General features: G+C 35.6%; 1 protein-coding gene and 2 long non-coding RNA genes across 7 annotated transcripts in view; 2 read left to right on the top strand and 1 right to left on the bottom strand.

Annotated features, from left to right (window-relative positions):
• Positions 1–27,858, bottom strand: part of COL25A1 (collagen type XXV alpha 1 chain) — a 453,979-nt gene that overhangs the window by 42,572 nt on the left and 383,549 nt on the right. The window contains exons 16-23 of the mRNA XM_079153601.1: positions 26,305–26,337; positions 25,857–25,892; positions 21,204–21,248; positions 8,711–8,773; positions 4,536–4,604; positions 3,705–3,749; positions 2,102–2,146; positions 1,166–1,243 (exon numbers count right to left, since the gene is read on the bottom strand). Coding sequence (XP_079009727.1) covers positions 1,166–1,243; positions 2,102–2,146; positions 3,705–3,749; positions 4,536–4,604; positions 8,711–8,773; positions 21,204–21,248; positions 25,857–25,892; positions 26,305–26,337 — 414 coding nt within the window. The remainder of the gene's footprint in view (positions 1–1,165; positions 1,244–2,101; positions 2,147–3,704; positions 3,750–4,535; positions 4,605–8,710; positions 8,774–21,203; positions 21,249–25,856; positions 25,893–26,304; positions 26,338–27,858) is intronic.
• Positions 1–27,858, top strand: part of LOC306669557 — a 137,207-nt gene that overhangs the window by 88,811 nt on the left and 20,538 nt on the right. The gene's annotated exons all lie outside the window — the stretch shown is intronic.
• LOC306669559 lies at positions 6,155–27,784 on the top strand. The gene is made up of 2 exons (XR_013766155.1): positions 6,155–18,831; positions 19,862–27,784. It is a non-coding gene; the product is annotated as an uncharacterized lncRNA (long non-coding RNA).

Genomic DNA, 27,858 nt, shown 5'->3' with positions numbered 1-27,858 from the left:
TAGAAACATATTTTGAGAAAGAAAATGGATGAATGGACTAAGACTAGTTTTAAAATGGCTCTAAAGTTTCTACTCCAAGAAATACAAAGATTCATGGTATCATTAAAAGAAACTGGTTAGTCAAGAAAGGGGATCATTTGGTAGGTGGGCAAAGTAACCGGTGCAATCGGGTGCACTGGTGAAAATCAATGGGGGATGGTGCATCCATAGTGGAATTGTTCTTAGAAACCTAGAGGCACACAAAGATTAGCTCCAGAGATGGAAGAATTGGAATCATAATGCAAAGAACACAGAGAAAGTGATTAAAAAAAGATCAGAGACTTCAGAGTATAAAAAATTGGAGCGTGGACAGAGAAATATGATATACCAACATAGGCTGGCACTGTTAAAAAAATGAAAGTAGAATCTGAATAAAAAGAATTTTAAAGGGAAGGTGGTTTGGTATGAATGTCACAGGAAAGTCAAGGATGATGAATACAATGGGCTTTACCTAGAGGTCATCATTGATTTTTGTAAGAGAAGTTGCAACAGAATGCAGGAGTCTAAATCTGAAGAGGATGATTAAGAAGCAAAGATGGTGGAGCCAACTAGTCTATTTTTTACTTAATGGAAGGAAAAGAATTGAATGGTAGCAGTTGTAAGAAATACTTACAGGGGGGCTATGGGGTGCCTAGCACTGTTCCTAAGCAGTGCCATTTGCTCTAGTCAGTAACCCTATGAGGCAGATACTACTTCATTTTACAGATGGGAAAACTGAAGGGCAGGGAAATGAAATAACTTGCCCTAGGTCATGCATTTAGTAAGAGAGCTGAGATTGGAACCCAAGCAACTCCCACTCCAGAGCCACAGAGCTCTTAATTGCTTTGCCCAGCTCTCTCTTCAAGCAAGGAGGCAAAAGTCTACCAAACTAACACAAAATTTATACTTGATAAGGTTTAGGAATGTCTGAAAGTAGAAGGAGAGATTCCAAAGTGCTATGAGGTGAAGATTACTGGGGCCAGACAATGGAACAGGCTCGGGAGGACAGGGAGCAGGTGTGCTGCAGGTGTGCTTCAGGTCGTGGAGTGCTCTGAGATTAAAGGGGTGGGGGAGCTCATGCTGGCATGTGCTACGGGGCACACGTCAGTGCTCTCCCTGTGTCTCAGGGCAGGGAGCAGTTACTTGCCTGTAAGGCTTCATGGAGGTTGCCATTGTAGTCTATGATCTCTGTGGCTCCTTGATCCCCTTTTTGCCCAGGTGGACCCTACAACAAAAACAAATTGAGGGAATGCCTTGGGAGTTAGGCAGTTGTATGACAGCACTGTGGCAAACACAGAAGCAGAGATTTGTGGCTCTCTCTGACCATCACTTCCCCACCAGGACCCAACTGCAAACCACATCTAACTTGTCTATGGTAGGTCAAAGATTTTTAAAAGATGTGTGGTTTAATCTCTGAGACCATTTTCTAAAAATTATAAAATATAGGCTAATCTGATGTCACATTATCCACATTTATTAAAGCAATTCCCATCCTCTTTCTACTCATCTATACCTGATCGATTATACCTTTTTGTTCCATAAGAAGATAGAACAATATTCCATGGGAAATGCTTGGCTTTCCCAGTGGGAATAGAATCCCATGAAAATGAAACCAAATAAGGAACAAAAAGAGACTCCTACCCTACTCACTTTATCTGCTACATAATTACCATTAGTCATGTCCTAATTCCCTGCCTGTTTTTAAAAATGCTCTAAACACATGGGCTATTGATCTCTTTATAACTAGGTTAATTGAAAAATGGGAAACTCTATTAGCTGTATGGCTGTGGGCTTGCTATTGTTGCTTTGGCAGAGGGAAAATGTTTTACACCTTCTTCTCAATAAAGCTTCTTGTTCATGCTAGAATCCCCATACTCATTGCTCCTGGAGACAAAAGTCAAAAACAAAGAGAAGGGGGCCGGGAAGGCAGCAGGAATATTTAGAGTGGCCTATCTTCAATGCCATTGTTGGGCATTATTAGTCCAGATGGCTCTCATAAAGTTACACACACGCACACACACACACACACAACTTCAAGTCTGAGTTGGTAGGAGCCAAAAGTTGAGATGAGAGGTACACTCACCCTTGGTCCCAGAGCTCCAGAGTCTCCTTTGTCTCCACGGTCACCCTGTCCCAATGAAAAAAGAAAAACATTAATTAGTAGTAGGACCAATGGTCTAGAAATTTCTTGAGTCTAAGGATGTATTTATACCATAGTTCATCACTTTTAATAGAAACTTCTGATGTGGAAAACAACAGCAACCACCACTAACATTGCAAATGCTTTTTAAAGATGTACTTGCAAGGAATCACAACTTCCCTTTCAGATAATTATTGTCTTGGAACAATAATACAGTTTATTAGTACTCTCTTGCTAGGTGGAATCTGTATAAACAAAGCAAGTGGTTTCTATGGCACCCAAAATCCTTTCAGACTGAGCTATGTTATGTTTTAGTTAAAGGGATTTGGGGAAGAGGGAAAGGGCTAGACAATTGTGTTGTCTGTTTTCAGAGAAGAAAAGTATAGATGATTGGAATAGGGAAGGAGCACAGAGCTCATTTTAGGGAGAATTAGGAAAGTAGGGTCACAGGCTAGGTCTCCTTGATGATGGAGATCTAAGGAAAAGTTTATCTGCAGGTATATAGGCATTTTAACCCTTGGTGCTGAAGTGGACAGCAGCCAGCAGGGAAAGGTTGGTAGCACTGAAGGTAAGGGCCGGGGGCAATATCCTACCCTCCCTTTTCAATCCAATATAAAAAAAAAATCTGAAATTCTATTTATGATGTCAATATTCCACCTGTAAAGATAGTAGGAATAGTCTAAGCCCTCAAAATTAGTCCAAATGGCAACTTTGGAAAAAACATTTCAAATTTTAGATTTGAAGGTTCTTTAAAATAGCTTAAATTTAGACTCCTTTTCCTACATGGAATTCAAAGCATTTTTCTGTCTTTCTAAAATGGGTAAGAAGGACCAATAAAGCAGAAAAAGCATTATACTCTTTCCCATCCACATTATGCTAATAACATCAATCATAATAATTTAACTTGCTATGAATGGAGAATTAATAATCTTTAATCCCTGCTTTCTTCATTTTGTACCAATTTTTCCATGCTATTAGCTAATGGCACTTTAACTTTTTTAAGTTGGAGAACTTTATTGCCTAGTTATGCTGGTGTGATGAACGGTAATGGCTTGTAGTTATTTTTTTCTTGTATAACATGAAAGTATGTTTCTCTTTTTTCCCAGTGTTCTGCTTTCACATTTATTCTTCTAACAGTATATATGTTCTTGTAGATAGGATAAAAAACATGACAAAGGAAAGGAATTTAATTGGTGGTAAAATTTTAATGCAATGAAGGAAGTCAACTGATTTAAAGGCAAAATATAATTTGAATATTTATCATAATAATAGACAGGAAATGAAAAATAAGAGTGTACAATTAAGTACTTTTTCCCCCCAAAGAAGAGATTAAAAAAAAAATACAACCTTTCAAAGAAAGGCCTAAAGCACAAGAACATACAAAGATAAACATGATAAAACAATTTTTTACATTGTCATAGTGACAAAATTATTGTAATCCCTGTGTGTGAAAACTTTTAATCTAATACATGATTCTCCATGGAAAAGGCAAAAAGGACAGATCTTGAAGCCTCAAGTTACATTAAAATGTTATCTGATTACTGACCTTGGACCCCTTTGGCCCTCTAGTTCCTGATTCACCTTGTTTCCCCTATTACAGGAGAAGAAGAAGATGAAAAAGAGAAAATGACAGAGGAGATAAGAACAGGAAAAGGAAATTAGTAGTAACTCAGAATAATGAGGAAATAGGGAAACACTTTATTTTAATGGCCTCAATACATATATGGCTGGTTATTAGAACACTAAGCACAAATATCACCATATCATTAGTTCATTCCTTGGTTTTTCCATCAGTCTTCATTCCATTATTACTCTGAAAATAGCCCTCCCATCAGTAGATAGGAAGAGTACTGTGAATAATTCTCATTAGTCTCAATGCTCGTCTGCATAAATTTCCTTCTCATCAGAGAATAAATCGTTTCCCATAGCTCTAGGATGGGTTATTAAAATAAAGTGTGGCCACATTAGTTTGCAGGAAGTTTAGATGAATCAAGATTGAACAGGTAAACAAATTCTTAGCTCTAATATTTTCAAGGTTTTACACTCCAAGTTACCATGGAAATGAACACAGTGCTTACCCACAGAGATTTTTCTCAGTAGGTTTTAATACACATCAAGTGATAATGGGTTAATATGACAGTACTCTCCCTTTATGCTCGAATGTGTTATTAAATTTGTTCACTGAACTGACAGAGGAAACAGGGAAAGTTGAATTATAAAATCTCTTTTGAAAAGAAACAATCAGTATGCATTTCAATAAGTTATTTGTGACTTTGGCTATTTTAATACCTGTTGAGGAATTTTCTACAAAACATTCTACAGCAAGTGGCAAGCATTCCTAAACAGAGTGTTCTCTTTCAATATGAGTATAACTGACCTTTGGTCCAGGGGCTCCAGGATCCCCTCGCTCACCTCTTCCAGGAGGTCCTGCCTCCCCACGTTCACCCTGTCACAAATTACAAGACAGGTAAATGATACCCGCCATTGGGTTAGTGTGGATTAATTAATAAATTGAATAAAATAAACTGAATAAATGGTGAGCAGTCACCATTTACTTACTATGTACTCAGCACTGTTTTCATCTCTTAACATGAATTATCTCATTTGATAATAAAAAAAAACCAATCTGTAGTGGTTAATTTTAGGTGTCTGGATTAAGGAGTACTTAGAGATCTGGTAAAGCATTATTTGTGGGTGAGTCTGAGAAGGTTTCCAGAGGAGACTGGCATATAAATCAGTGGACAGAGTGGGACTATCTACTTTCAACGTGGGTGGCTATCATCAACTTGGCTGGGGCAAAATCTCTCTCTACCTCTCCTAGACCAAGAACACCCTTCTTTTCCTGCCCTTGGACTCCAAATTCAGACATCAGGCTCCACGATGTGTACCAGTGACACCTATGTTCTTGGGTCTGTGGCCTTGGAAAGTCAAATCATTAGCTGCCCTGGTTCTAAAGCCTTTAGACTTGGACTGAGTCACAAGAACAGGCCTGTCTATCCCACTTCCTGCCTGCAGATGGAACTTCTCCGTCTCCTTTATCACAGTAGCCCATTCCCCTAAGAAATTCCTATCCCTCCATTCATCTTGTTGGTTCTCTTTGGAGAACTCCAAGTAATACACAATTATGCAGCATTTCCATTATTATTCCCATTTCATAATCAAATGGCTTGACAAATGCCTGTCAAATGGCTATGTTGGTAAATAGAAAGCCCTTTAAAGGGAATCGATGAGGGCTATCATTCTGTGTTAGGACAGGAATTGACACTGATTCTCATTCTGCAGTCACTTTTTAAGTATTATTGTCAAGCAGCATGGCAAAGTAGTTATTTCCCAGGCTTTGTAACATGTAAGATTTTAATTCTGTTATTTGCCAGCTCTGTATTTTAGGACAAGGTAGTTAGATTCTGTAAGTCTTACTTACTCTATAGGGAAAATTATAGTACTGATCTCAGAACTTCATAATGGTGTAAGACAGAAGAATTATATCTTTTTAATATATTAATAGCTCTGTGAAGTCTAAAGATGGTTATTCTCCTCTAGGAGCTAGTGACCTAATTAGATAAGATCCACATGAACAAACCCATTAATATTTAAGGAGTAATACAAGGTTGTATGTGACAGAAGAGGAAACTCCACTGGGTCATAAATATTGTAGACTGGTTCCCTGGAGGTGAGACTCATGTCACATTTGGAAGGGTGGATAGGATTTACTTTATAACCACTGATGAGAGCAGGAACTGTACAAAACACTTTACATGCATTAACCTATTTAATTCTCAAGACAAATAAGATAGATATTCATATTCTATAGACGAAGAAACCAAAGCTCAGAGCTGTTATGTAACTTGCCCAAAGTTACAAAAGTTTTTAAAGTAAAAGAGCTGAAATTTAAAACTGACTCTGCTCAATCTTCAATTTTTGCATAACTGTATACCAATTTTTGTATATTCTCTGATCATTTTCTTAGGATGAATTCCTAGTTGGGGAAATTCCTCACTCTCCTCACTGAAGAAACTGATTCATTTTGTTAAGGATAAGAAAGTAGGATAGGATCCATGACTGGTAACACAAGGCTCCAAATTTTGAGATCCTTTTCTGTATCTTGCCTGCTTTGGGAAGCCTTTGTAGTTCTGCAGGGGATGTGGGACAGGAATGGTGAAGGTAAAGACTCAGTACATGTCTGGGCAGCAACAGAGGAGGGTATGGAGATGGGAGGTTGGGAGAAAGGTCAGGGACTTGACACAGGAGATGGCAAAGATGGTCCAGAAACCAAGGGGCTTCCTTCTGTTTTTCTCTTTTTGATCCCTGTGTAGTAGAGTGAAATGGAAGGACTTCTCTTGGCATATGGAATTTTTTTTTTTTTAATGACAGTACTTGATATTTCTCTTAATATTTAAAGAATTAAAGAAAAATTTTAAAAAATTATAAGATTATTTTAGGGAAAAATAAAAACCTTTAAAAGATCATACATCTACAGTTTCCTATGGGAATAGAGCCTACATGGAATTGCTTTTTTTTTTTTTTTTAAATCACAATGGCTCTAACTAGTTTCCTATCATTGTCTGAAATATTATTTGTTTGTTTATTTCTGTTTTTCCTTTTACAATTTCCTCACCCACAGTGGATGTAAGCTTTTGAAGAGGAGAGATGTTTTTGTTGCAGTTGCTCTCCATTCTCAATACAGAAAATAATTCTGGAAAAATTTAACTGACTTAATACATACACAGTATTACTCAGAGTATTTGAAAATACTCTGATGAAGACACAATTTCTTTAGACAGAGGTAGGTCCCTCACAGGCACTGATGTACGGGCTCAGGGTACAGTACACACTAGAGACTTTCAGATGCTCTTACACATCTTTCTTTGTTATGATCTCTCTTCACTGGTGTTGCAAATAAAAAAATGCAATCTTAATTTATTTTTTAAATCTGAAGTCAGTGATACAAATCTAGACTATCTACACAAGTGGAAAAGAGTAATGTTGGATTGAGATTTTAAAATAATCATGACCTTACCTTGATACTGAGCTCAAGACAGGCAATTCAGTTGTCAATTAACTTCAAAATGTTGCTAATGAAATGAATTTCCTATCTGTATCTCTGCTTGTGGAAACAAACAGGGACAGCACAATCTTTTACTGGAGGTCCAGAGCAGTATCTGTTATACAGTATAATGGTCTATAGAATCATGCTAGATTCTTCATGTTGATTTTATGGATCTATGTCTGAATCTTTTTTTTTTATTTTTATTTTTTAAATGCAGAGTAATTTAGAGTCAGCTAAGTAAGGAAAAGATACTTTGAAATGAACTCCACTCTCTACTGCTTGGTTTCTTCTAATTTTCCCACGTATATAAACAAAATCCACCAGCATTTACAGATGTAGTTCATGCTGGTTTTCTCCTACAGTGACCAGCCCTCCCCTTTGTGTGTCCTGCTCATCTTCAAGGCTGCTTCCGTTCCTCCCCCAACACACAGCATTTCTTAGATCAATAGGGAATGCTCATTATTCTCTTCCTTTCTCTCTTTTTCTTCCAGAAAGGCATTTCTTGTGTGAATCTGTTCAGACTAAAACAGGCATTCCTCATACTTCACTAATAAGCCTGACAGCTCATTATGTGAAAAAAATTTCTTAAGAAAATAACAATTTTGCATAATTCCACTGAGTTTCAGTACCCCTTAGGCCACACATAATTTCCACGTACGAGGATTAGGGTTATTTTTACTTGACCTGCAGAAATGAGGACTGTCCTGTCAGAACAGACCAGGAACATATTTCTTTAACTCTTGGAAATCATCCCTGGCTTATTTCTGGGGAACACAATACACATTGAGGCAAAGACTATATAAAAGTGGTATAAAAATAAAAGAATGTAGTTTGATGTAATTTCCCCTTCCTTTGATTCATGGGTCTGTCATGAGTCCAGTTCCATCATTGGAGCTTTTTATGTCTTACTGGATAGATAAAGAGAATTCTGGGTCTGACTGTCTCTGCAACACCATACAAAGCTTTTGCTTTTAGATCCTTCTCTACGGCTGCCATGTAAAGGATCACAAGATGGTTTTCATTACCAGAATATTTCTGCAGTCATCATTTAGGGTGGAGACTTTTGGCAAAATGCACTTAGAAATGTATATGACATCTGTACTTGCCTTTGAAATCTAGGAAGTGATGGGACTAGTAATAACATTTGATTTACAAGTATATCCTAAAGTAGGTGATGAGCAGCAAGAGTTAATGAGTTTTATCTCTCTTCCTCTACTGTTCCATAAAGCCAATTTAGGAGGGATCTGGAGGACAAGTTGACAATATATTCCATCAACCTGTTGTCTTGCTTAAGGGTTTCTGGAATTAACTTCCCTTTGCTCTATTTAATATGGTGATCTCTTTAGAAGTGTCGTTAATGGCAGATAAGGCTGCTTTATTTCTTAAGGCAAAAATATTTGGTCACCTAATTAATAGAGTCCATATCTCCTTCAACAAGTATGACAAAAATTAAAAAAAAAAAAAAAAAAAAAAAAAGAAGAAGAAGAAGAAAAGACTCTACTTACTTTTGTTCCTGGTAACCCTGGTAAGCCTGGTTCCCCCTGAGGACCAATGAAACCTGGTTCTCCCTTTGAAAAGATGGGCATACAAGATCATTATTCATTTGACAGGAAATAAAGCTAAACTCATTTCTTCCCATTGGTACTTTACTTCCTCAATCATATATCACATTTTTGCTGAGATCAAGTTATTGTCTATAGTTAATCAAAACTGGCTTTGATCTAATGAAAACTCTTGATAAATACTCTGGGAAATTAGATCAAATGCTTCACAATTTCTTTCCTCACCTGTTGTTCAGTGTTTTCTTTTTAATCACTTACCAAATTAAGACCCATTGTGTTTGGGTGGGTGTGGTAGGTGGCCTCTAAGACAGGCTTCAGTGATCCCACTCCTGCGTACATGCCCTTGTGTAACCGTCCCCCACCACCTTGAGTCTGACTGGATTTACTGACTCACAGCTAATGAACAGAATATGCAGAAGTGATGGAATAATACTTCTGAGTCAAAGCTGTAAAAAGACAGAGGGGCTTCCACTTGGGAAGCCTCTCTTTATTTTTTTCACTTGGATCTCTTGCTTTGGGGGAAGGAAGCTGCCTTATCGTGAGAAGCCATTTGGAGAGGCCCACATTGTGAGACCGAAGCCAGTCAACAACCACATGTTCGAGCTTGGTAGTGGATGCCCCAGCCCTGGAGAGACTTCTGTAGGAACAGGATCCAACTGACTGCTTCACTGTAACCTCACAGGAGGCTCTGAGCCAAAGCCACCTAGCCAGGCTGTGCTTGAATTCTTGTACCTCAGAAACTGTGAGATAATTAACATCAGTTGTCACTAAGTTATGGGGTAAGATGGTAGGCAGCAAAAGATAACTGTTAAAATAGATATGGCTAGGGAAAAGACTTGGGAATGTTCAGCATGAAAGAAAAAATATCTCCTTCCTTGCCATACCCCCAGAATCATCATTTCTACCATCTGGAGGAACTTGGGTTGTGGTGTAACAGGACCTACATTTGGTCTTGGTCCCCAATTTTTGGCACAAACCTCCTAAAACCCTTGGAATAGTCTTAATAAAAGAGGCAAGGCACATTCTTTGTTACTCTTAATCAGGCCCTTCCAACCATACCTGAGTTTATGCAAATGAGGTAACTCTTGTTGGGTCCCTAGTTAGCTTCAGGATGGGAACTGGTTGCCAGGGGAACCAACCCTGTGATTGGAAGGTTGGAACTTACTGATCCACCTCCCAATCTCCAGCAGGGGTGGATGGCTGGAGATTGAGCTCAATCACCAAGCCCGGTGACTTCATCAATCACGTCTATGTAATGGAACCTCATTAAAAACCCCAAACAGCAGAGACTTGAGAGCTTCCACGCTGGTGAATACATTTAAGTACCAGGAGGGCAGACCATGCCAACACCACAGGGAAGAGGCTCTTTCTGCTCAGGACTTTCCAGATCTTGCTTCTGTACTATTTTACCTGGCTATTCCTTTATAATATAATGGAAATAGTAAGTTTCATTTCCCTGAGTTCTGTGAGACATTCTAGAAAGTAGCAAACCTGAAGGGGGCATTGTAAAATCCTGTAAGTTTGGAGTCATGTCAGATGTAAGTACCAGTAACCTGGGAATTCCATACCTGCTACTGGCAAGGGGAAATGAGGTCAGTCTTGTAGGACTGAGTCCTTATATGTGTGGGGTCTGGTACTACTTAGAGTAGCGTCAAAATAGGATCAAATTGTAGGACACCCAATCCATGTTAGAATCAGAGAGCTGGAAAACTGCTGTTGGAAAAGACACTATATATTTGGTGTTAAAAACAACAAGAAAAACAAAAATCTGAATCAGTGTTCATATTGTCTCGAATATTTATAAAGTTTTATTTTCTTTTTAACTATGGAAGCTTAAGGATTCAACTACCTAACATGTATACCAAAAATTTTAAGCAAACCCATAATGACTTTGTTCCCATATTTACTCTCTGCCCCTTGAATATTTTTGGAATAGTTGTTGTTTGATAAACTTGAGGTTTTCCTAGTGCAGTAAAATTTCAACCTTGGTCTTGTGATAATTGGAGTTGAACAGGAAAGTACTGAGAGGATTTTTATAAGACATGTTAAAATGTTATCTAATTTTTTCAAACACGTAAAACTTTAAAAATAAGCTGTGAAAAATGTTTGGTACCGGTGGGAAACAAAAGGATATCATGCCACGAAACATACATTGATACACAGCTCAAACAGATTAACTCTGACCTAGGTGCTCCTGGTACCAATGTCAGAAAATAAAGTTAGGTGGGGCACTAATGCTTCAGGTTTATTGCCTACAAACCTTTTACAACTACTCTACATATCTCATTGTCTTCCATCTAATGGGGTGGAGAATCAGAACAAATCATTTTGGGTGGATCTCTTAATAGTTTAAAATAAAAATATGAACTCTATTCAGAGAAACCAATGATTACCATTCTCCTTCTATTAAGAGAGTTTAACTTATTTCATAAACAAAAAATATGGAATATATTCATAAGTTAAATATTTCTAATGAAATGATATATAAATATTCCCTCCTTATTTTCAAAAGAAATGCTCACTGGATTCCACATTAAAGTCACTAATAATGACCCACTGTCATGAAAATGTAATAGGTTGAAAATTTCAGGTTAGAAGGGAACTCTTACATATCTTTAAGGGGAAATGAAATAATCTGTTCAGGATATCAAATAGTTGTAGCCCCATTAACACATACTAATAAAAAAAAAAGGTAAATGCTGCAGAAACATATTTCTTATTTAGGTTAGTGTTTAGTTTATAAAAAGATGAAGCATGCAGTTACATAATTCACAAGTAAGGCTTTGCGACATCAGTGTTCTGAGAAAAGTGTCTTTTCATCCTCTTTGGGAACAGGACATATATTAAATTCTTAGTAAGAGCATAAAAAATTCTTATGAATGGAATGTTCAGGGTAAAATTTTTATTTTGAGATATAACATTAGAATGCATTTGATAGTATCAATAATTTTATCACTATTATTATTTGTTAATTTTATAGGCTTTGAGTATGACTGTTTTTATCTGATCATGCCATATTGATGTATTCTGAGACTCTTCTTATTTCATTTTATTCAAGGAAACAAATAGCACACTTTTAGAATCTCAGTTTTAAGTTTGGTTATTTCCAGAGCTCTGAATCACTTTAGGGACATTCCCTCCATTATCTCTGTGTCTTAGTAGGGCAGGAAAGAGCTAATTATTGGTATCTTTTTCTTTCTCAGGCTTCAAAAACCATTATTAATATAAACAGGGCATGGATATGTCTACTTGTGATCTTCAGTCATTTGGGCTATTTCTTACCTTCCTAACCTTACACCAGAGATTCTCAAAGTATGCTCTGGACCTTTTCAGGGTCAAACTATTTTCATAATAACACAGAGACATTATGTGCTTTTCCACTCTCATTCCCTCATGAATGCAAATTATGAAAAGTTCATGATATGGTTTCATATTTTATACTGCACCTAATGTTTAAGAAACTGTCACTTTTAGAGTTTCAGAAAGTAGCAAAGAATATCAATAGTTATCTGAGTAGACTATTGAAATAACCTTCTCTTGTCCAATTACATATCAGTATGAGACTGGTTTTCTTCATATACTTCAACCAGAACAACCAACTGAACAGATTCACTGTAGAAACAGATATGAGAATCTAGAATCTAGCTGTTTTCCATTAAGCCAGGTAGAGACACCAAAAAAAAATTATATGTATATATTACTCTTCTTGAGAAACGTTTTTCAGTCTCATTTTGGAAAATTCAATTGTATTTGATAAAATGTTATTTAATATAATAAAATTTTATGACAGATTCAATAGATATAATTTACATAAACAAAAGCTATTTCAATAGGAATTTTTAGCAGTGCAAAGGGGTTCTTATTTAAGTGTCTGAGGACGATAGGTACAGAAGTAAAGAGTAGAGATGAAGTTTGACTTTTGCAAGCTAGAGTCCTTTAGAGCCAAGAACTGGAGGATTCTGGTTTCACCAAAGGGTGCTTAGTCAAGACGTATTATAAGATAATGTGATCAAAACATAGCATTCTCCCTAGAATAAACTGTACAACAAATACTTATTATTTTTTCCCTTATGGGCTCAAATATGTTAGTTATCATTAATATTAGCTAATATTTCAACATCTTTGCATCCTAATTGGTGCATCACCTAAACGTGATCTCTTGACACCTTCATCTGGCCTGGGAACATGAGCAATACCTCTTCAATTTCTTTCAAGAAATAACCCAAAATTGTCTCATGTGAATATATCATTTTATGAGACAATATCCACTTGCCAAGGCATTTAAGATTGCAAAACCAAAAGAGGTTTAAAACATATTAGAACTATATAAGATAAAATGACAGGTTTACTAAGAGTAAGTTTTCTTTCTTTAAGTCAGGAAGATAAAATAGTCAGACCTATTGAATTTCCCTAAATAAATGTAGTCCTTTAAAACAAATCTTGTTTCTTTGCAGAGGACTGATGTATAGTCTAAATTTTCTAGAATCTCCTAAACTGTTCAGAGAAGGACAATGACAATCTAAAATTATGTAAACACTTTCTTGTGATATAAAAAATAAGCAAATGGTTCTTCTGCTATAGTCACAATTCCTATTTCTCAGGATAGAAAAAAGGGGAAAAAATAAGTGAAATGATTCAAAGAGATAATACTTTGGGGGAATCATATCCAGAGAAAATCAGAATACACTAGAATAAGATTACATGTCTGCAGGCAACAAAGAGGAAAAATAACAATTTATACTGGAATACATAATGATTCTCACAGCTCTTTTGCATACTTAATCTCATTTAATAAACACAAAATAGAAAAATGTTAAATTGAAAATTATTCACATGTATTCATCTGAGTAGACAAGGTGGGGAGAGATACAATAGAGGAAATCAGAACTATAATGAAATTAAACTCTGACATTACTTTTAATGAAGGAAAAATAGAGGGTTTTTTAAAACTAGGCAATTACTGAATTAGAAAATTCAAATTATAATTTTGTTTAATCATTTTAGAAATAACATAGGACCATAAAGAGAGATCCTTTGAAAAGAGAAGGTCTTAATTAGGGAAGTACAGATTTAAAGAGCAAACGTAAGCACAACAGCTTGACCATTAAAATGAAGACCAACTGAACATGACATTTTCTGAAATTATTAATTTTTTAAGTTAATGATCTGTTAGTGCTATTTGGAAAAGAGAAAACAACAAAAATGTTCAAGATAAATGGGGGAGAGGCAGAGGTTTTACACATCTGGCCTGTCATGCATGCCAGGGTTACAATGAATAGCATCAGAATATGCAGTGAACCAATTTCTCAGACCACTTAAATCTGTTTTTCCCTGGCTTCACATACATATGTATATGTGTATATAAATAGAAATATGATTATATGCATATTTATGGCATTTTCCTTCATCTTTCTATTCACTCACCACCTCACATGAGGCAGCATTTTAGGTTTTTACTTCTGCTATCAGTGAGTTTAACAAGGGGACAGAGTCAATTCCTCACACTGGTGATGTTGACTGTGTGTGGAAGGGAATGTAAGAGTGAAGGCAACTTATTGAACTCAAAGTCATTGCTCGCAAACTTCACATCCAACGAAAAGGGGAGAAAATGAAAAGAGGGAGAGAAAGTGGAAGGATCTGTGGAAGAACGTAGAGAAGGGAGGTGAAGGGGAGAAGAGGGCAGAGGGAGAGTGGAGAGGAACCTCTCCATCTTAAGGTTTCCTGTTCCCCTCCCATTACCATAACAATAGAATCCAGATTTAATCTGTTTCCTTTTTATGTTGTTGTTTTATGGTCCAAGAAAAGTTCAACTGGATTTACTCTTGGGACAAACAAAAATAAAAACAATATATTATCTAACTCTTAAAATAAGTACGGAACTATGATTTAATCAAATTCTGGTAATAAAAGGAACACATTATTTATCAGAACCATTAACATAATCTAAAATTCTAATTCCTAAACCACAAAGAACAGAGGATATTCTGTTTTGCTACCTTAGCCACATGCTGACAAATAACAAAGTGACTGTCAGAGAAATAGAAATCTCAGTTCTGCTGGTATAAAAACAAAATGGGACTAAAACAGCAGCAAATTTCAAAATGAAGGAAAATATGGTCTAATTTTCTGGTCTTATTCTGGATATCGCTTCTGTTTTCTTTTTGAATTGTTTCACCAGTTTTTATCTCACCATCAATCAATTAAAAAAAATTAGGTCTCAGTATCAAAACTAACATAATTCCTTGGGAATAAGGGAGCAGCTATGATTTTGGCATCTAAACTGGTGTTTAGGTAGAAGATATGCTACTGACTCAGGCTAACACACAAGAGAGGCCTGGTAGTCAACTGCTGGAGAAACAGTAAGAAGTAGAAAGCAGACCCATCTCCAGATTTGACACAGGTTGCTAGTCCGAAACAAAGTTCAATTTTATGGGCAAGATGTGTAAAGATGCTGAACCAAGTCTACAGAAAAATAATGGTAGTGAAATTAGAGGTGCTTCTTCACACGACCGATCATGGAAGGCCTAATGGTTTCACAATGATTTTACCAACTACAGCTAACCAATTGGGCAGCCACAGCTTTAACCTTGCAGTATCAAACTCAGTGAATGTAAGTTACAGTAACTAATTTATACTATGTTTAAGAAATCATTCTATTTTCATATCAAAAAGTAGTTCCATTGCAGGTTAGGGTATCAGCATGAGGATATAGCTCCATCTTTGTCTCCCCTTTGTTTGATTAGTTGATAATGTATACACATAAAAAAACTACAAGATTTTAGTCATATTCATCTGTATAATAGAAGAAAGATACCTGAAGACAAGATTTTGATTGAAACCACTTTTCCTCAATTCAATGTTATTACTTCCAAAACAAACTTAAATATTCAATCCAAATAGCAGCTTCAATTCTATGGCTTCTCACCAAAAAAATAAAGAGCAAGAAAGCAAAAAACAAACACACTAAAAACCAACATCTGTATCAACCCTAACAGCAACAAAAACTGGTCTTCTATATTACCAAAAGGCCAGGGAAAGCTAAAACACTCTTTGTGAAAGTACTCTGAGAATTCTACCAATGACTATCAAAGTTCTCATTAAGTCTTAGAATTCCATAATAAAACCTTGACTGATTTTTCGTTAAATCCACATTTAATAAATAGCAAGAAAGTATTTATTTTATCTCTTAAATGGTCACTGGGACAATTCACCCAATACTTTTGTGAAATTCACTAAAGGATGCCCTTAATAAAGATGAGAAGAGTCAACAAATAATTTTTTTTTAAAATTTATAATTTATTTTATGTATTAACCACTTGGTGGAATGGGACGGATGGGAGAATACTCTGGCATCAACTAATACTTTAATGGGATTATTAGTCAAGGTAAGAAATGAAGGGACAGCTTCACTTACACAGCAATGGCTCACCAGATGTTTCCATATAAACTTCCAGAACTTATCTGTTAAACAGAATTGTGGCCAGAAAGTCCTAACTGATTAGCTCTTGCCCACAGAAAAATCTCTGGTTTTTCATTTATTACCATTTGTTTTATTTTTATAAGTCATTACTAATTAAAGGAGTAAAAAAATATTTTTTAACCTAAGGCACCTCTAATATACCAGCTTAAATCAAGTCATGTTGTCCAGGATATTTATTATTCCCAAGCAGATCCAATTTTATTTTCATTGCCCAAAAAAATAGTACAATGGGGCTTGACAAATATGTACTGAGTTGTGTGGGTGCTAAAAGCATCACCAATAATTTTGATTAATGTGTCTTGACAATGAATGCATTAACCAAACAATATTCTTCTTGCTTAAAGGCTAATTAGAATTCAAGTCAGCATGATACCTGCTTTTGAGGATTACAGCAATAACATTTGTTGTAATAAGAACCTCTAGGCGTCCAGTTTGGGCAATGATTGATTTATAAAATTATTAAGGAAAAAAAAATAAGAAAGTAGAATCTGCCCCTAAAATACTTATTTCCCTTAAGGATCAAATTTGAGTATAAATTAAAACATCTTGGTGGCTCTGTGAGAAATGAACTATAATAGTGGATTTATTTAAAATCCAGAAAACATACCTGATTTTTTTTTAAACAGGATTACATCATGAAAGCCCATTCAATATGTTTACTGGAGGTTTCATTATGGCTGTTAAAAATCTCTGATTTCCGGTTATATGTTTCCTAATTGAACTCTACTCAACTTCTCAGATGGGCTTTGTGCAAGCAGGAATTAATTATAAGTAGCAATAAAATAATGTTATTCTTTTAACTAACATTTCTTCTTTTCCTTTTTTTTTTTTTTTTTGTTTGTTTTTTAGGAATTCATTTCACATCCCATAGTACTTCTAAAAAATTTCCTCCATTATTTTTTAAGGTTTTTAAGGAAGGATCCTTATCTTCAGTGGATTTAGAATATACATTTCTTTCAGATTACTGAACACTATACTTAAGAATGCCAAAGTGAATATTTCTGCCACCTGTCAAAGTTAGATTTCATATGCTTTCATGTCAAAGTTGATTTCTTTTGACATGGTATAAAGATTTAGTGACTGTCACAGACTCTCCTAGTCCTCAAGGTCTTGATCTAAATGTCAAATTGTCACTGATGTGAAAGCCAGAGTAAAACCATCAAGCTTAGAAGGCAGATACACTGTAAAAATTTCATTGCCACTAAATGATTTGTTTTTCTGATTTGATGTCAATAATTTTATTATGTTATATCTCCCTTGCCCTATCTTTTTTTTTTTTTTTTTTCCTGAATTGACTTTCTGGGAGAGATAAACTGGTAGTATATGTTGAAAGGAAAAAAGTAAGCATTAAAAATCAGTATTTGTGAAAAACACTTTGGATTGAGCAACACCAGAGAATTTTCGTCATTATAGCATGTGTCAAGTTTTATGTTTGCTCTACCTGTGAACAGTGTTAGGAGCAAACTTTGATAGTGTCATGTCTGATCCCTTGAGTGCTGTGCACCTTTGTCCCTTGTTCCTAGAATACACTTGGCTAATAGGAAAGGGGAGTTGTGTGATATCATGTGTCAGGAGAAAGTGGGTGATCCTACTGCTCTAAGGTCACATTCATCTATTGCTGCAAAGGAGTTTTCGGTTTACATCTATTAGCCCATAGAATATACATGGCTGTATGTTCTCTAGGTTAATATTATTCACATGAGAAAAGATCATATGGAAAGATACATAGCCATTGTTCCTCATATTCTAAGCTGCCCCAAGAGAACTAAATGATAGCCAATATTTATATACCATTTACTATATGCTTGGTGATACTTTCAGAGCTGATTCTTTCTCACAGCTTTCTGTGTTGTGACCAATGATGATTTGCATCTCATGAGGAAACTGAAGCATAGAGAGATTATAGGACTTGCCCCAGATCATACACTGGTAAGGGGGAGAACCTGGACCTGCACACTGGCTGTTTGTTCTGAAGTTGTTGGTCTATGCTGCTTAATTACTGGGGAAATGTAATCATAAGAAGGGGTGAGCTGTGTATTTACATTAAAATATATAAGTATATTTTACAGAGAATGAAACAAAAAATTTGGAACTTAGAATCTTATCCTTTGATATCAGAAAAGCTAGTTATAATACATTTTACCCTTTAAAATATTTGAAGACTTGTTCATACAACTAATGTTCTGAGCTCAAAAAAAACTTATTCCAGAAGATCAATGTGTGCATGGTACATTGTACATAATTTAATTTTCCCAGTTGAACATCTTGACACTATATGAACCATGAATGCATGAAATAGGAATTCCAAATGCCTTCCACATGGTGAGAGAACTTTCAAATACTTGTGCAGGGAACTTAAGAGAAGTTGGAAATTAAGTTACGCCTGCTCTTAGTGACTTTTACTATGTATGCCTATGGTGTTAGCACTTTCCTCTGAGTAGGACCTGAGGTGATAGATGGATGAGTCTGTTGTCTGTATTTAGGTACTGTGCTCATTTCCTGAGAGCTGTGGAAAGCATGTGGATGCTCATTAAGTTTCCAACCATTCCCCGAGAGCAACAGGTGGTGAATCAAAGCTTCCCTGGTATGTCATGGCTGGTTTCCTCAACGTCTTAGAAATAATGGATGGCATTTACATGTTCTCTGTAGTACCAGAAGATAAGAAGGAGATGAATAGTAACAGGAAGTATTTCTAAAGCATAAATAAACACACAAGTCTAGGAAGATTATGACTAATGTTCTTGCTGCCACACATTCTATAACCATACATAATGGTTTTATCTTTGAAATTCTATTACTCTTTCAAACTATGAAATCATGGTTAACTGTCCTAACTTTTACCAAATGGGGGTAAGGTAAATTAAAGGAATAAAGAACACCCCAAATTAATGAAACTGTATTATAAGATTATAATTTTTAACTCAACATTTATAAATATCTAGTAAATACTAATGACCTTAATGTGTTCTTAAAATGTCTCCTTTTCGAAATTACTTATTTATACTTGGCACTTACTACATTATAAGGAAAGCATATATCTTATTTGAATTACAGAAGACAAAACTTATTAAACCAAAAACAGAAACTGGGATTTAAATCAAACACTGAATAGTTGTCCAAATGGTACTTGATAAATACATTTTAAAAACTCTAGTGAGTAATGAAAAGAATTTTTTTTCAAATGATAGTGTCTCACAACAGTCACTAGTCAGGGATAGAAACACAAAAGAAAACATCAAAACTATCAGACCTTAAGGAAGTGTGTCTAGCAATTTCCTGCAACCATGGAATGCAAGCATTTATGGGAGGTGGCAAATCACCAACTACCCTCCCAATATGAAAAAGTTCAAAACATTCAGACTAGTCTGCACATGACTAGGGAAATGCCAAGGGTCCAGGAAGATATTTTTCATGATACCAAATAGTAATAAAAATCATATACATATGTGCGTATACACATATATGTACATTATGTACATAACATACATATGTGTATAAATGTATATGTACACATTTATATATAACATATCACACATATAATGATGTATTATATATATATTTACTTTGGAGGGAAAAAATGAATTCCTTTATTCTCATGTTTTCTTTTTTACCAGAAAGTTCTGCAAGCTCAGGGAAAGGGACAACTGGATTTCAAAGCACCAAGTCACCTGTCAGATGATTCACGCTAGCAGCACAGCCCTGCTAACCCAGAGCTCTTGCTGAAGAGGCTCTGCCTGGCCTTTCCAAATGCTCTTCCTTTTAATGCCTTTATAATGACTTATAAAGCTACCAGGTTCTTTTTTTTTTTTTAATTAATACTATCAGTTTCTTAAAGTCCTCCAAAAATTTATGATCTTGTAATCATTTATAAAAAGTTGTCATTTTTAATGTGTGGAAGGCAGTAAGGAACTTCCATAAATTAACTCTGTATTAATTTATGAAGTTATTCTTGATAAATACCAAATGATAGGGAAGTAACTTTAACTTTTTTGGTAAACTGTGGTCACAGAGTACTTTTTACTGAAGAAGTTGAAGACTAAATATATATTAAAAGGACATCTCAACTATCTGGATACTAATCTGGAAACCTCAAACAAAAACCAGAACCAAAATTTGAGTGCCAACCTATAAGATATACTATACTAATAAAATATTATATATTATGCCACATGATCTCTTGGAACTCATGAATTTCATCTAATCTAAAGTCATATTTTTACTTAACAAACTCTAAGCAGAATGTCCATTAAACAGTATACAGAACCCTCACACTGAAGGTATAAATAATAATTTTGGATTGGACTAATGCACACTAAAACTTTGTAAGAGAATAATGTAAGGAAAAACATACTGGCATCATGTTACCCTGTCAAAGAGTTATAGAATAAATTTTTTAAAAGATAAGCTGATTTTAAAGAAGTCACTACAACTAAGGCAGTAGAATTTTAAGTCTTGTCAGTTACTACATGAAAACTTTTAAACAATTTTGATCTGTACTTTGCAGAGAGAATTATTGGTAGGAAGTAGGAGCCCAAACATTTTAGAAGGATTATTATAAAGGGTGAAGCATAAAAACAGCTGCCTAAATGTTTGATTTAAAGGGATGTTAAGACTTCAATTCTGGTCAAAATCTGATAGGATCTTAATAAAATTAAAATGTGGAGGTAAAGAGACATTCTAGACTTACAAAAAATTTGTATGTTTTGAACTATAGTGGCATTTACACTTACTTAAGGGGAATGATAGGTTAACTAGTAGAATACAGTCCAGATAGCAATGGCAAACTTTAAATCTCCATGCTCAATTTTTAATTTAAAAAATTTAATTGGTTGAGATGGTTCTGGAGTACAGAAGAACATTATATTTTTTAGTGTTTGTTTTTTCCCTATTTTCCTCCAATTCGGGAGACTCATCATTACAGTTCTATGAAGCCAAGACTATCAGTGCAGTATTTACCTTTATCCCCGGAAGTCCAGGAAGCCCAGGAAGCCCTGGTTCACCCTACATAGGAAAATCATATAGTATTATAGAATGATATTTACTCGGTCACAGTATCTGGAGAGAAACATGGCAAATGTTCCCAGTTGCATACTTTTGGCATATATATATATATATATATATATATATATATATATATAAAAACCTGTCTAGGTTCAAGAAGTCTGATGAGATTATGTAATTCAGTCAACTCTTGATTCAAGGACTAGGTGACCCTTTTGAAGATTTTTCAGGATTTCCCCCTCTTGCAATTCACTGCTCATTGGCATCTCTATCAGAAGGTGAGAATGAGTAAAAGGAAGAGGAACTGTCTGTGTTTCACTCCTTTGGTAAATGGTTTGCTGGAACTATGTGCTGAAATGGGAATCATGCATGCACTTTAATAATGCATCCTATTCCATGACTCTCACCTCAGATAATCAAGAGTTGGCTGTATGAACAGATGGTCACATCAAAACAATATACATGAAAAGTATTGCTCACTTAAAAGTACAGTAAGATTTCCTTTCCATTCCTGAACGATGAGAAGATAAATAAATGGTTGAGATTGTACTTAACTCTGGTCTGTATTTCTGACAATTGTTGAGTTGGGGCAACGGTGCTTAGCAGCTTAGGGCTAATGGTACCATGCAGCTGTTCCTGAATACAGGTCTGAGATTAAGTGGTACATACTGGGTGAGCATACTGGAGTCAGGCTAAACCTTCTCATTTTCACAGAATTGTCTACATTATTTTAAGCACAAAGTATAGTGGCAAGAGGTTACATTGCTTAGAAAATCTCCTGAATTCCAATAAAGAAGCATAAAGGAATGACAGGAACAAATAAAAAATCTGCCCTGAGTTGGGAAGAGGACTATGATTTGTGGAAATAACATTTGAAGATAAAAGAATCCACTTCATAATATTCAGTGGGACAAAAATCATTCAAAATGAGACAGGAACTTCAACAAAGTGGGAAAAAGAGGTACTTCTTTAAGTGCTTTAATAATCCTCATTCCAAGGTAACTCTAACAAGCACAACCAGATTTTCCATCTTGAATATTATTGCTTTCAAGTTATGAAGAGCCATAATTTGCTCTGGTATTATTGTGACATGATTTCAGATACTATACTGTGTGATTAGACAAAAAAAGACAATGACTTTCTTGATGGTTTAAGTTTTTCAGGAATGCAAAAGAAAAACTATTCTGTCAAAAACTACATAAATAAAAGTTTGCCTTATGAATAAGACTAAAAGGACATTAAGCCAGAAAGAGAAAATGATGATTAAGAACTTGTTATTCCATAGGCTATTTGTCTGAGTAGATTAAACTTGACAGTTACAACATTATACATTTGATTTTCTTTTCTCTTTCCCTTTCACCATTAAAGAGGCTCTATTAGAAAGAGCTTATATACATAGTCTGCTACAAGCTTTCTTTTACTTAAAAAAACAATCAAGATTGTTGAAAACAGTAAGTTGCAGAATATATAACTAATACAACTATGAATTGTTTTAGAAAAATCTCCCAAAATTTTGATACATTCCATCTGAAACAGCAGTGGTAATATATAGGTCCTAACACAATTTCTCAATAAGAATTATTGTCTCTCCCTTCCCTCTCAATAAATTAAAAGTCTATTTTTAAAGAATTTATATACACGTGTGTATAAATGAACACATACTCCTATTTTCTAATAATGAGAAAGATGTATAAAATATGGAATATCTTTTAATGTAGATTAAATACATTGAGAGTGAGCATTTAGCTTTTCTCTACATCATATTGAATGTATGTATGTATGATAGGTAGAAAATATCCTTTTTAGTGAAATATATTTTTGAAACTCCTAGAGTCTTGAATTTTTATAAACTTGACCTTTCCAAATTTATATTTACTTCTTGTAACTAGCTGACATAACGAAAGATTATATTTAACATTATCCTTTGCAGAACATCTCTTGACATTTTCAGGAAGACATTTCCTCTTGTATAATCCTCCATCTTTAAACCATGAAAGCTTATCTAACTAAGGGATAGTATTCAGCAAATTTCTCCATCTTGTCTATGCCTTGCTCAGGCTGCTCTGAGCTGAGTTCTTGGGCATACACAGCTGGTGGTCAGATCTGGGTCATAATTAAGAATTAATTTGTTATTTCACTCTCAAAATACTTGTTCAAGAGATTAGCCTTTACACAGAAATGTTGTACTTTTGATTTTATTCTTGCTTTCCCTTTCACTCTTCACTCTCCATTGAGATACCCTCACAATGGGGACTCTATTTTCCTGCTCATCCCTGTGACAGTGCCCTGGACTTCAAGGGTGAGTTCTAGGGTGAAGGTCCCTTCTGATGGGGAATCAAGTGATTTTACTTTATACAACAAATGGATATGCTCTAAACAGTTATAGAGACATTAGGTAGGAGAGAATTGTGTGAAGAAACACAATGCCCATTTTATAAATCTACACATTCACTCTACAAGCCTACATACACTTCAACTCACATGCCAATTACACACTTCACTATTGAAGTTATTAAAGGAAAAAAATCCAAATGAATAATTCCTCCATTATGAATACGACTCTACATCCCATGCAGCAGAAAGCTCACTGCTGGGCTTATGCTGTGTCATGACTATTAGTACTTTTCTGGAAATGCCCTAAATTCAGGGGTGTCAGTGCCATTGAACTCATGGCACAGTTCCACAATGGTGAGAAAAATGCCACATACTCAGTTCAATTGGTCACTTTTCCAACCTGAGCAGCAAGCATGGAAATGTTTACTTTTAAACCAACCTTGGGGTAAGCATTGCCAAATGTTGATATGAGTCAAAGAAGTCATATTATTGTGGGAAAGTGAGATTGCATCAAAAGGTAGAAGCAGGTCTAAATATTAATGAAAATCATGCTGTTCATTTCAGGGCATATATTAACTAAGAAGGTTTTAAGATTTTAATCTAACCCTTTTTTCAATGTAACCTAAACTGATTTTTTAATGAAATGCAAAGGCAATCTAATATTTTTATGTATAAACCTAAAAGTTTCCAGAACTAATCTAAATTTTATTCCTAATTAATCATGATAAGGCAATGTTTTATTAAGCAATTGAATACCAATTTGGTACTTCCACTCTGAAAATAGTGAAGTCTATACAAGATTATAGCAGAGTTTCTTTTGGCTTGTATTTTAGAGACAGGAAAATCTTGCAGACATTTCTTTGAGCAAATCACAGATTTAGACAGCAATTGAAACATAGTCTTTAATTTTTAAAGACTAAGGGACCTAAAATTAGATCATCTGAGAAGATTAATTGCCTTTTCCAAACAAAGCTGACCATGGTTCTCTGACTTTATCACTAATTCCAAATTTTTGAAATAAAGATCAGAAGGAAATCTTAGGAATTAAGCAGTAAAATCTTCAGAGTTCTGGGCCCTTTGGAAAAGCCTCAACTTTACCTGGAACTGGGCCTGATGAATCATTACTCTTAGAGTTTTAGTTTCAAGAGAAAAATGTCTTTAAATTAGAGAAATGTTAAAAGAATATGAGAGACCTTTTCATAAATTACTTCCATCCTAAGTTTTTTTTTTTTAAATAAAGCTCTCTCAGTGATTTCAAGAATGCTTGAGACATAACAAAACCATGATTTGCCACATCTTAAGGTTTCAAACTACTATAAAGGAATTTATTCTTTCTTTCCCTTTTTGCTACTGAGGTAAACGCTATCTTTTTGTTTACATTTTTACTACCACATCAGCTACTGATGGACAAAGGCAGAGAGACATGATCTTAGGAGATTTTGCTTAATGTGGAATTCACATTTCCTTGTTAGCTACATCCATCTGTTATCTGAAATCCAACTGCAGGGGCACTGATATGCAGAAGCTCAGACAATAAACTGCAAACACTTGTTTCCTGCCTCAGACTCAAAGGAGAATATGAATCTAAACATAGTCACTGCGTGTTCTCTGATGTATTGCCGAAGTGAAGCACAAATGATAACCAAAGTTATGGTTAGTTCAATTGGTGTGGCTAATGTCTCTAATTAAAATTTAGTTTATTAACACACTTAATTTGCATAACAAACAATCAAGACATAGGTATAGTCATTTAGAAAATAAGTACTGGCAATGAACAGAAAAGGGGTATAAAAGTTTTAAAGATCTGCCCATCACTGTCTATTAATCAGTTTAATAAACACTCATTTCTTCTCATGAAAGATAGAAACATGCAGATTACCTTTAAGCACACAAGATAAGTTGTGGGAGTCCAACACAACTGATCTTTGGTAGTTTCAGACAGTTGAGTATATGTAGAATTTAGTTCATAAAACATCCTTTTACAAGGACAGAGCTTATTTTCACATTTTGCAATGATAAGCATCAAGATTTTTTAAAATGCAAAATGGGGCTGATCATGCAGCTCACTGGTAGAGTGCTTGCCTAGCACGCAAAAGGCCCTGGGTTCAATTCTCAGCACCACAAAAAAAATCAGAAAATAAGTTAAAATGCACACCAACCAATAACACTCTGTATGCAAAGCACAAACACTATGTCATTTTGTAACAATCATTTTCTTATTATGTAATGGATCATAAATATACAGTACAAAGAACACACTGGAGACAGAGTTACCTTTTGCCCTGGACGACCAGATTCTCCAGGTTCTCCCTGGCCAAAGAAAACCAAAGGTGAAGAGAATCGTTTTATGAGTATTCCAAAACCTTTAGGGCTCTAGGCACTTTCACAGGGATGACCCAGCCTCCTTTTTGATCACAAGTACTTTATTCACTTTATTTTCCTCTGTATCTCACTAGACACAGGGAAATTTATTGTTGTGAATACATTTATGGCTCACACATAAATCCACATTTCCACAAAACCAATCATAAAGGGAAGAGAAGTCTTATTTAAACTTCACTATATTTCCCACAGATATCCCTGTTGTGTTTGGAAGCTGATTACTGAGGTAAACAGGAATGGAACAATAACAGTCAACGTTGGTAAAAGGGAGAGAAAGTAGAGGCTTAGAAAATCAAAACTGTGATCCCTGTGGTACAAACGCTTGCGTGCCTATAGTTACCTTGATTCCTGCAGCAGACGATCCAGGGTCACCCTAAAATGAAATCCACGAGAGGTTATGCCAGAAGTTATGGAAATAGGAAACATCACAAACACTCAGAGATGTTATTGACACAGACGCTCAAAGGGGCTCCATGACCCATGTGCCTAACATGCTCCATGAAACTTGGTACTAGTACATCAGCAGTTAAGATGGCAACAATATCTAGGATAAACAATGTGCTTCCTACAAACATGGTTTTACTTTGAATGCAAAATATATCAGGATTATATTATATTCTTTGAAACAAGTATCATGATAGAAATACAAATCTCTTCCCTTGATACAGTGCTAAAAATGCATTCTGGAGCACTAAATTAAAATTTAGAGATCTGGAATGTTCGGTTTTCTCTATTTCTGGAGTTCATTAATGTCACTGGCCATCATTTACAGGGAGCTCCCTGCCCCTTTGGTTTTAGGAAGTCAAGGTTCAGTGGATGAAGTCAAAGGGTTAATGATGTTGAGCTGGAAAAGCCACAGAGCAGATCTGTTTGTTTTCCTCATGAAGCTCTGTCACAGTTGCAACCAGCATGCCTTTTCCAGCTTTACACTTATTTCATTGTAACTCGGTCACCGGGAAGTTACAGGATGATGGATGACTTGTGGGTGATGGGGATACAAGTAAGCTCTGAGAGAGAGTCTCGAGACAGAATCTGGTGTTTTAAAAGGCACCATATTCCACCCAGACTTCATAGAGGGGGCCTACATTTCTAAAGCTGACCCATTGCAAATAAGCAGAGAGGGTTCCTGGAGAAAAGACTATGGAGGATAACTGGGGATGTGGCTTATTTCTGAAAAAGGCCAGCAAAGGGCCTAGATGCCCAAGCTCCTTCTAGCCCTCTGTACCATGAACATGCTGGAAGGAAAAAGACAAGGAAAGACCTTAGTCATCTGAGATTGTCAAGAGAAGAGAAACAGCCACAGGAAGAAGGCACATCTCAGGATTTCCTCAGCTGACTCATCTGTAAAAATGCTCAAGGAGCTCCAGGGGTCTGTTTCCTTGTTCTACATTCCAGAAGCTGCTCATCAATCTCTTTTAGAGATAGAGATAGGCCTCAGGCCTCTGTGCATGGGACAACTGTCCCCCTCCCTCATTTTCCTCATCCTTCTTTCCATGTGGCACTGTCTCTCTTCAGATCTGGGCTTAAACAGCTTTGCCTCAAGGAACCCCTTCACTGACCAGCCAAGGCACATGCCCTCACCCCCACACAAGCATCTGTCTGTGTATGGTCACTCTGTTCACGTGGGCACAGTTTACTGTGTAGCTGCTTATGTTTTTCGTGTATTCACTGTCTATCCTTCAATTAGTCAGATGCATGTGAGCAGATTCTGTACTTTCATTTGTGCCTGGCCATCGGACATGAGCAATACATATTTGGGGAAATGATGAACAAATCTTAAAAAGATTTAAAAAAAAACAAAACAGGTCAATGGTCAAGGATCAACATGAAAAAAAGGAAGAAAAGAAAGAAAACCTAGAAAAGAGAAGGAAATAGTAAATTAGCTTGTTGAAGA

This window comes from Sciurus vulgaris (assembly GCF_902686455.1).
Source record: "Sciurus vulgaris genome assembly, chromosome: 9".
Lineage (NCBI taxonomy): Eukaryota > Metazoa > Chordata > Mammalia > Rodentia > Sciuridae > Sciurus > Sciurus vulgaris.
This window is presented reverse-complemented; position numbering and strand designations above follow the sequence as displayed.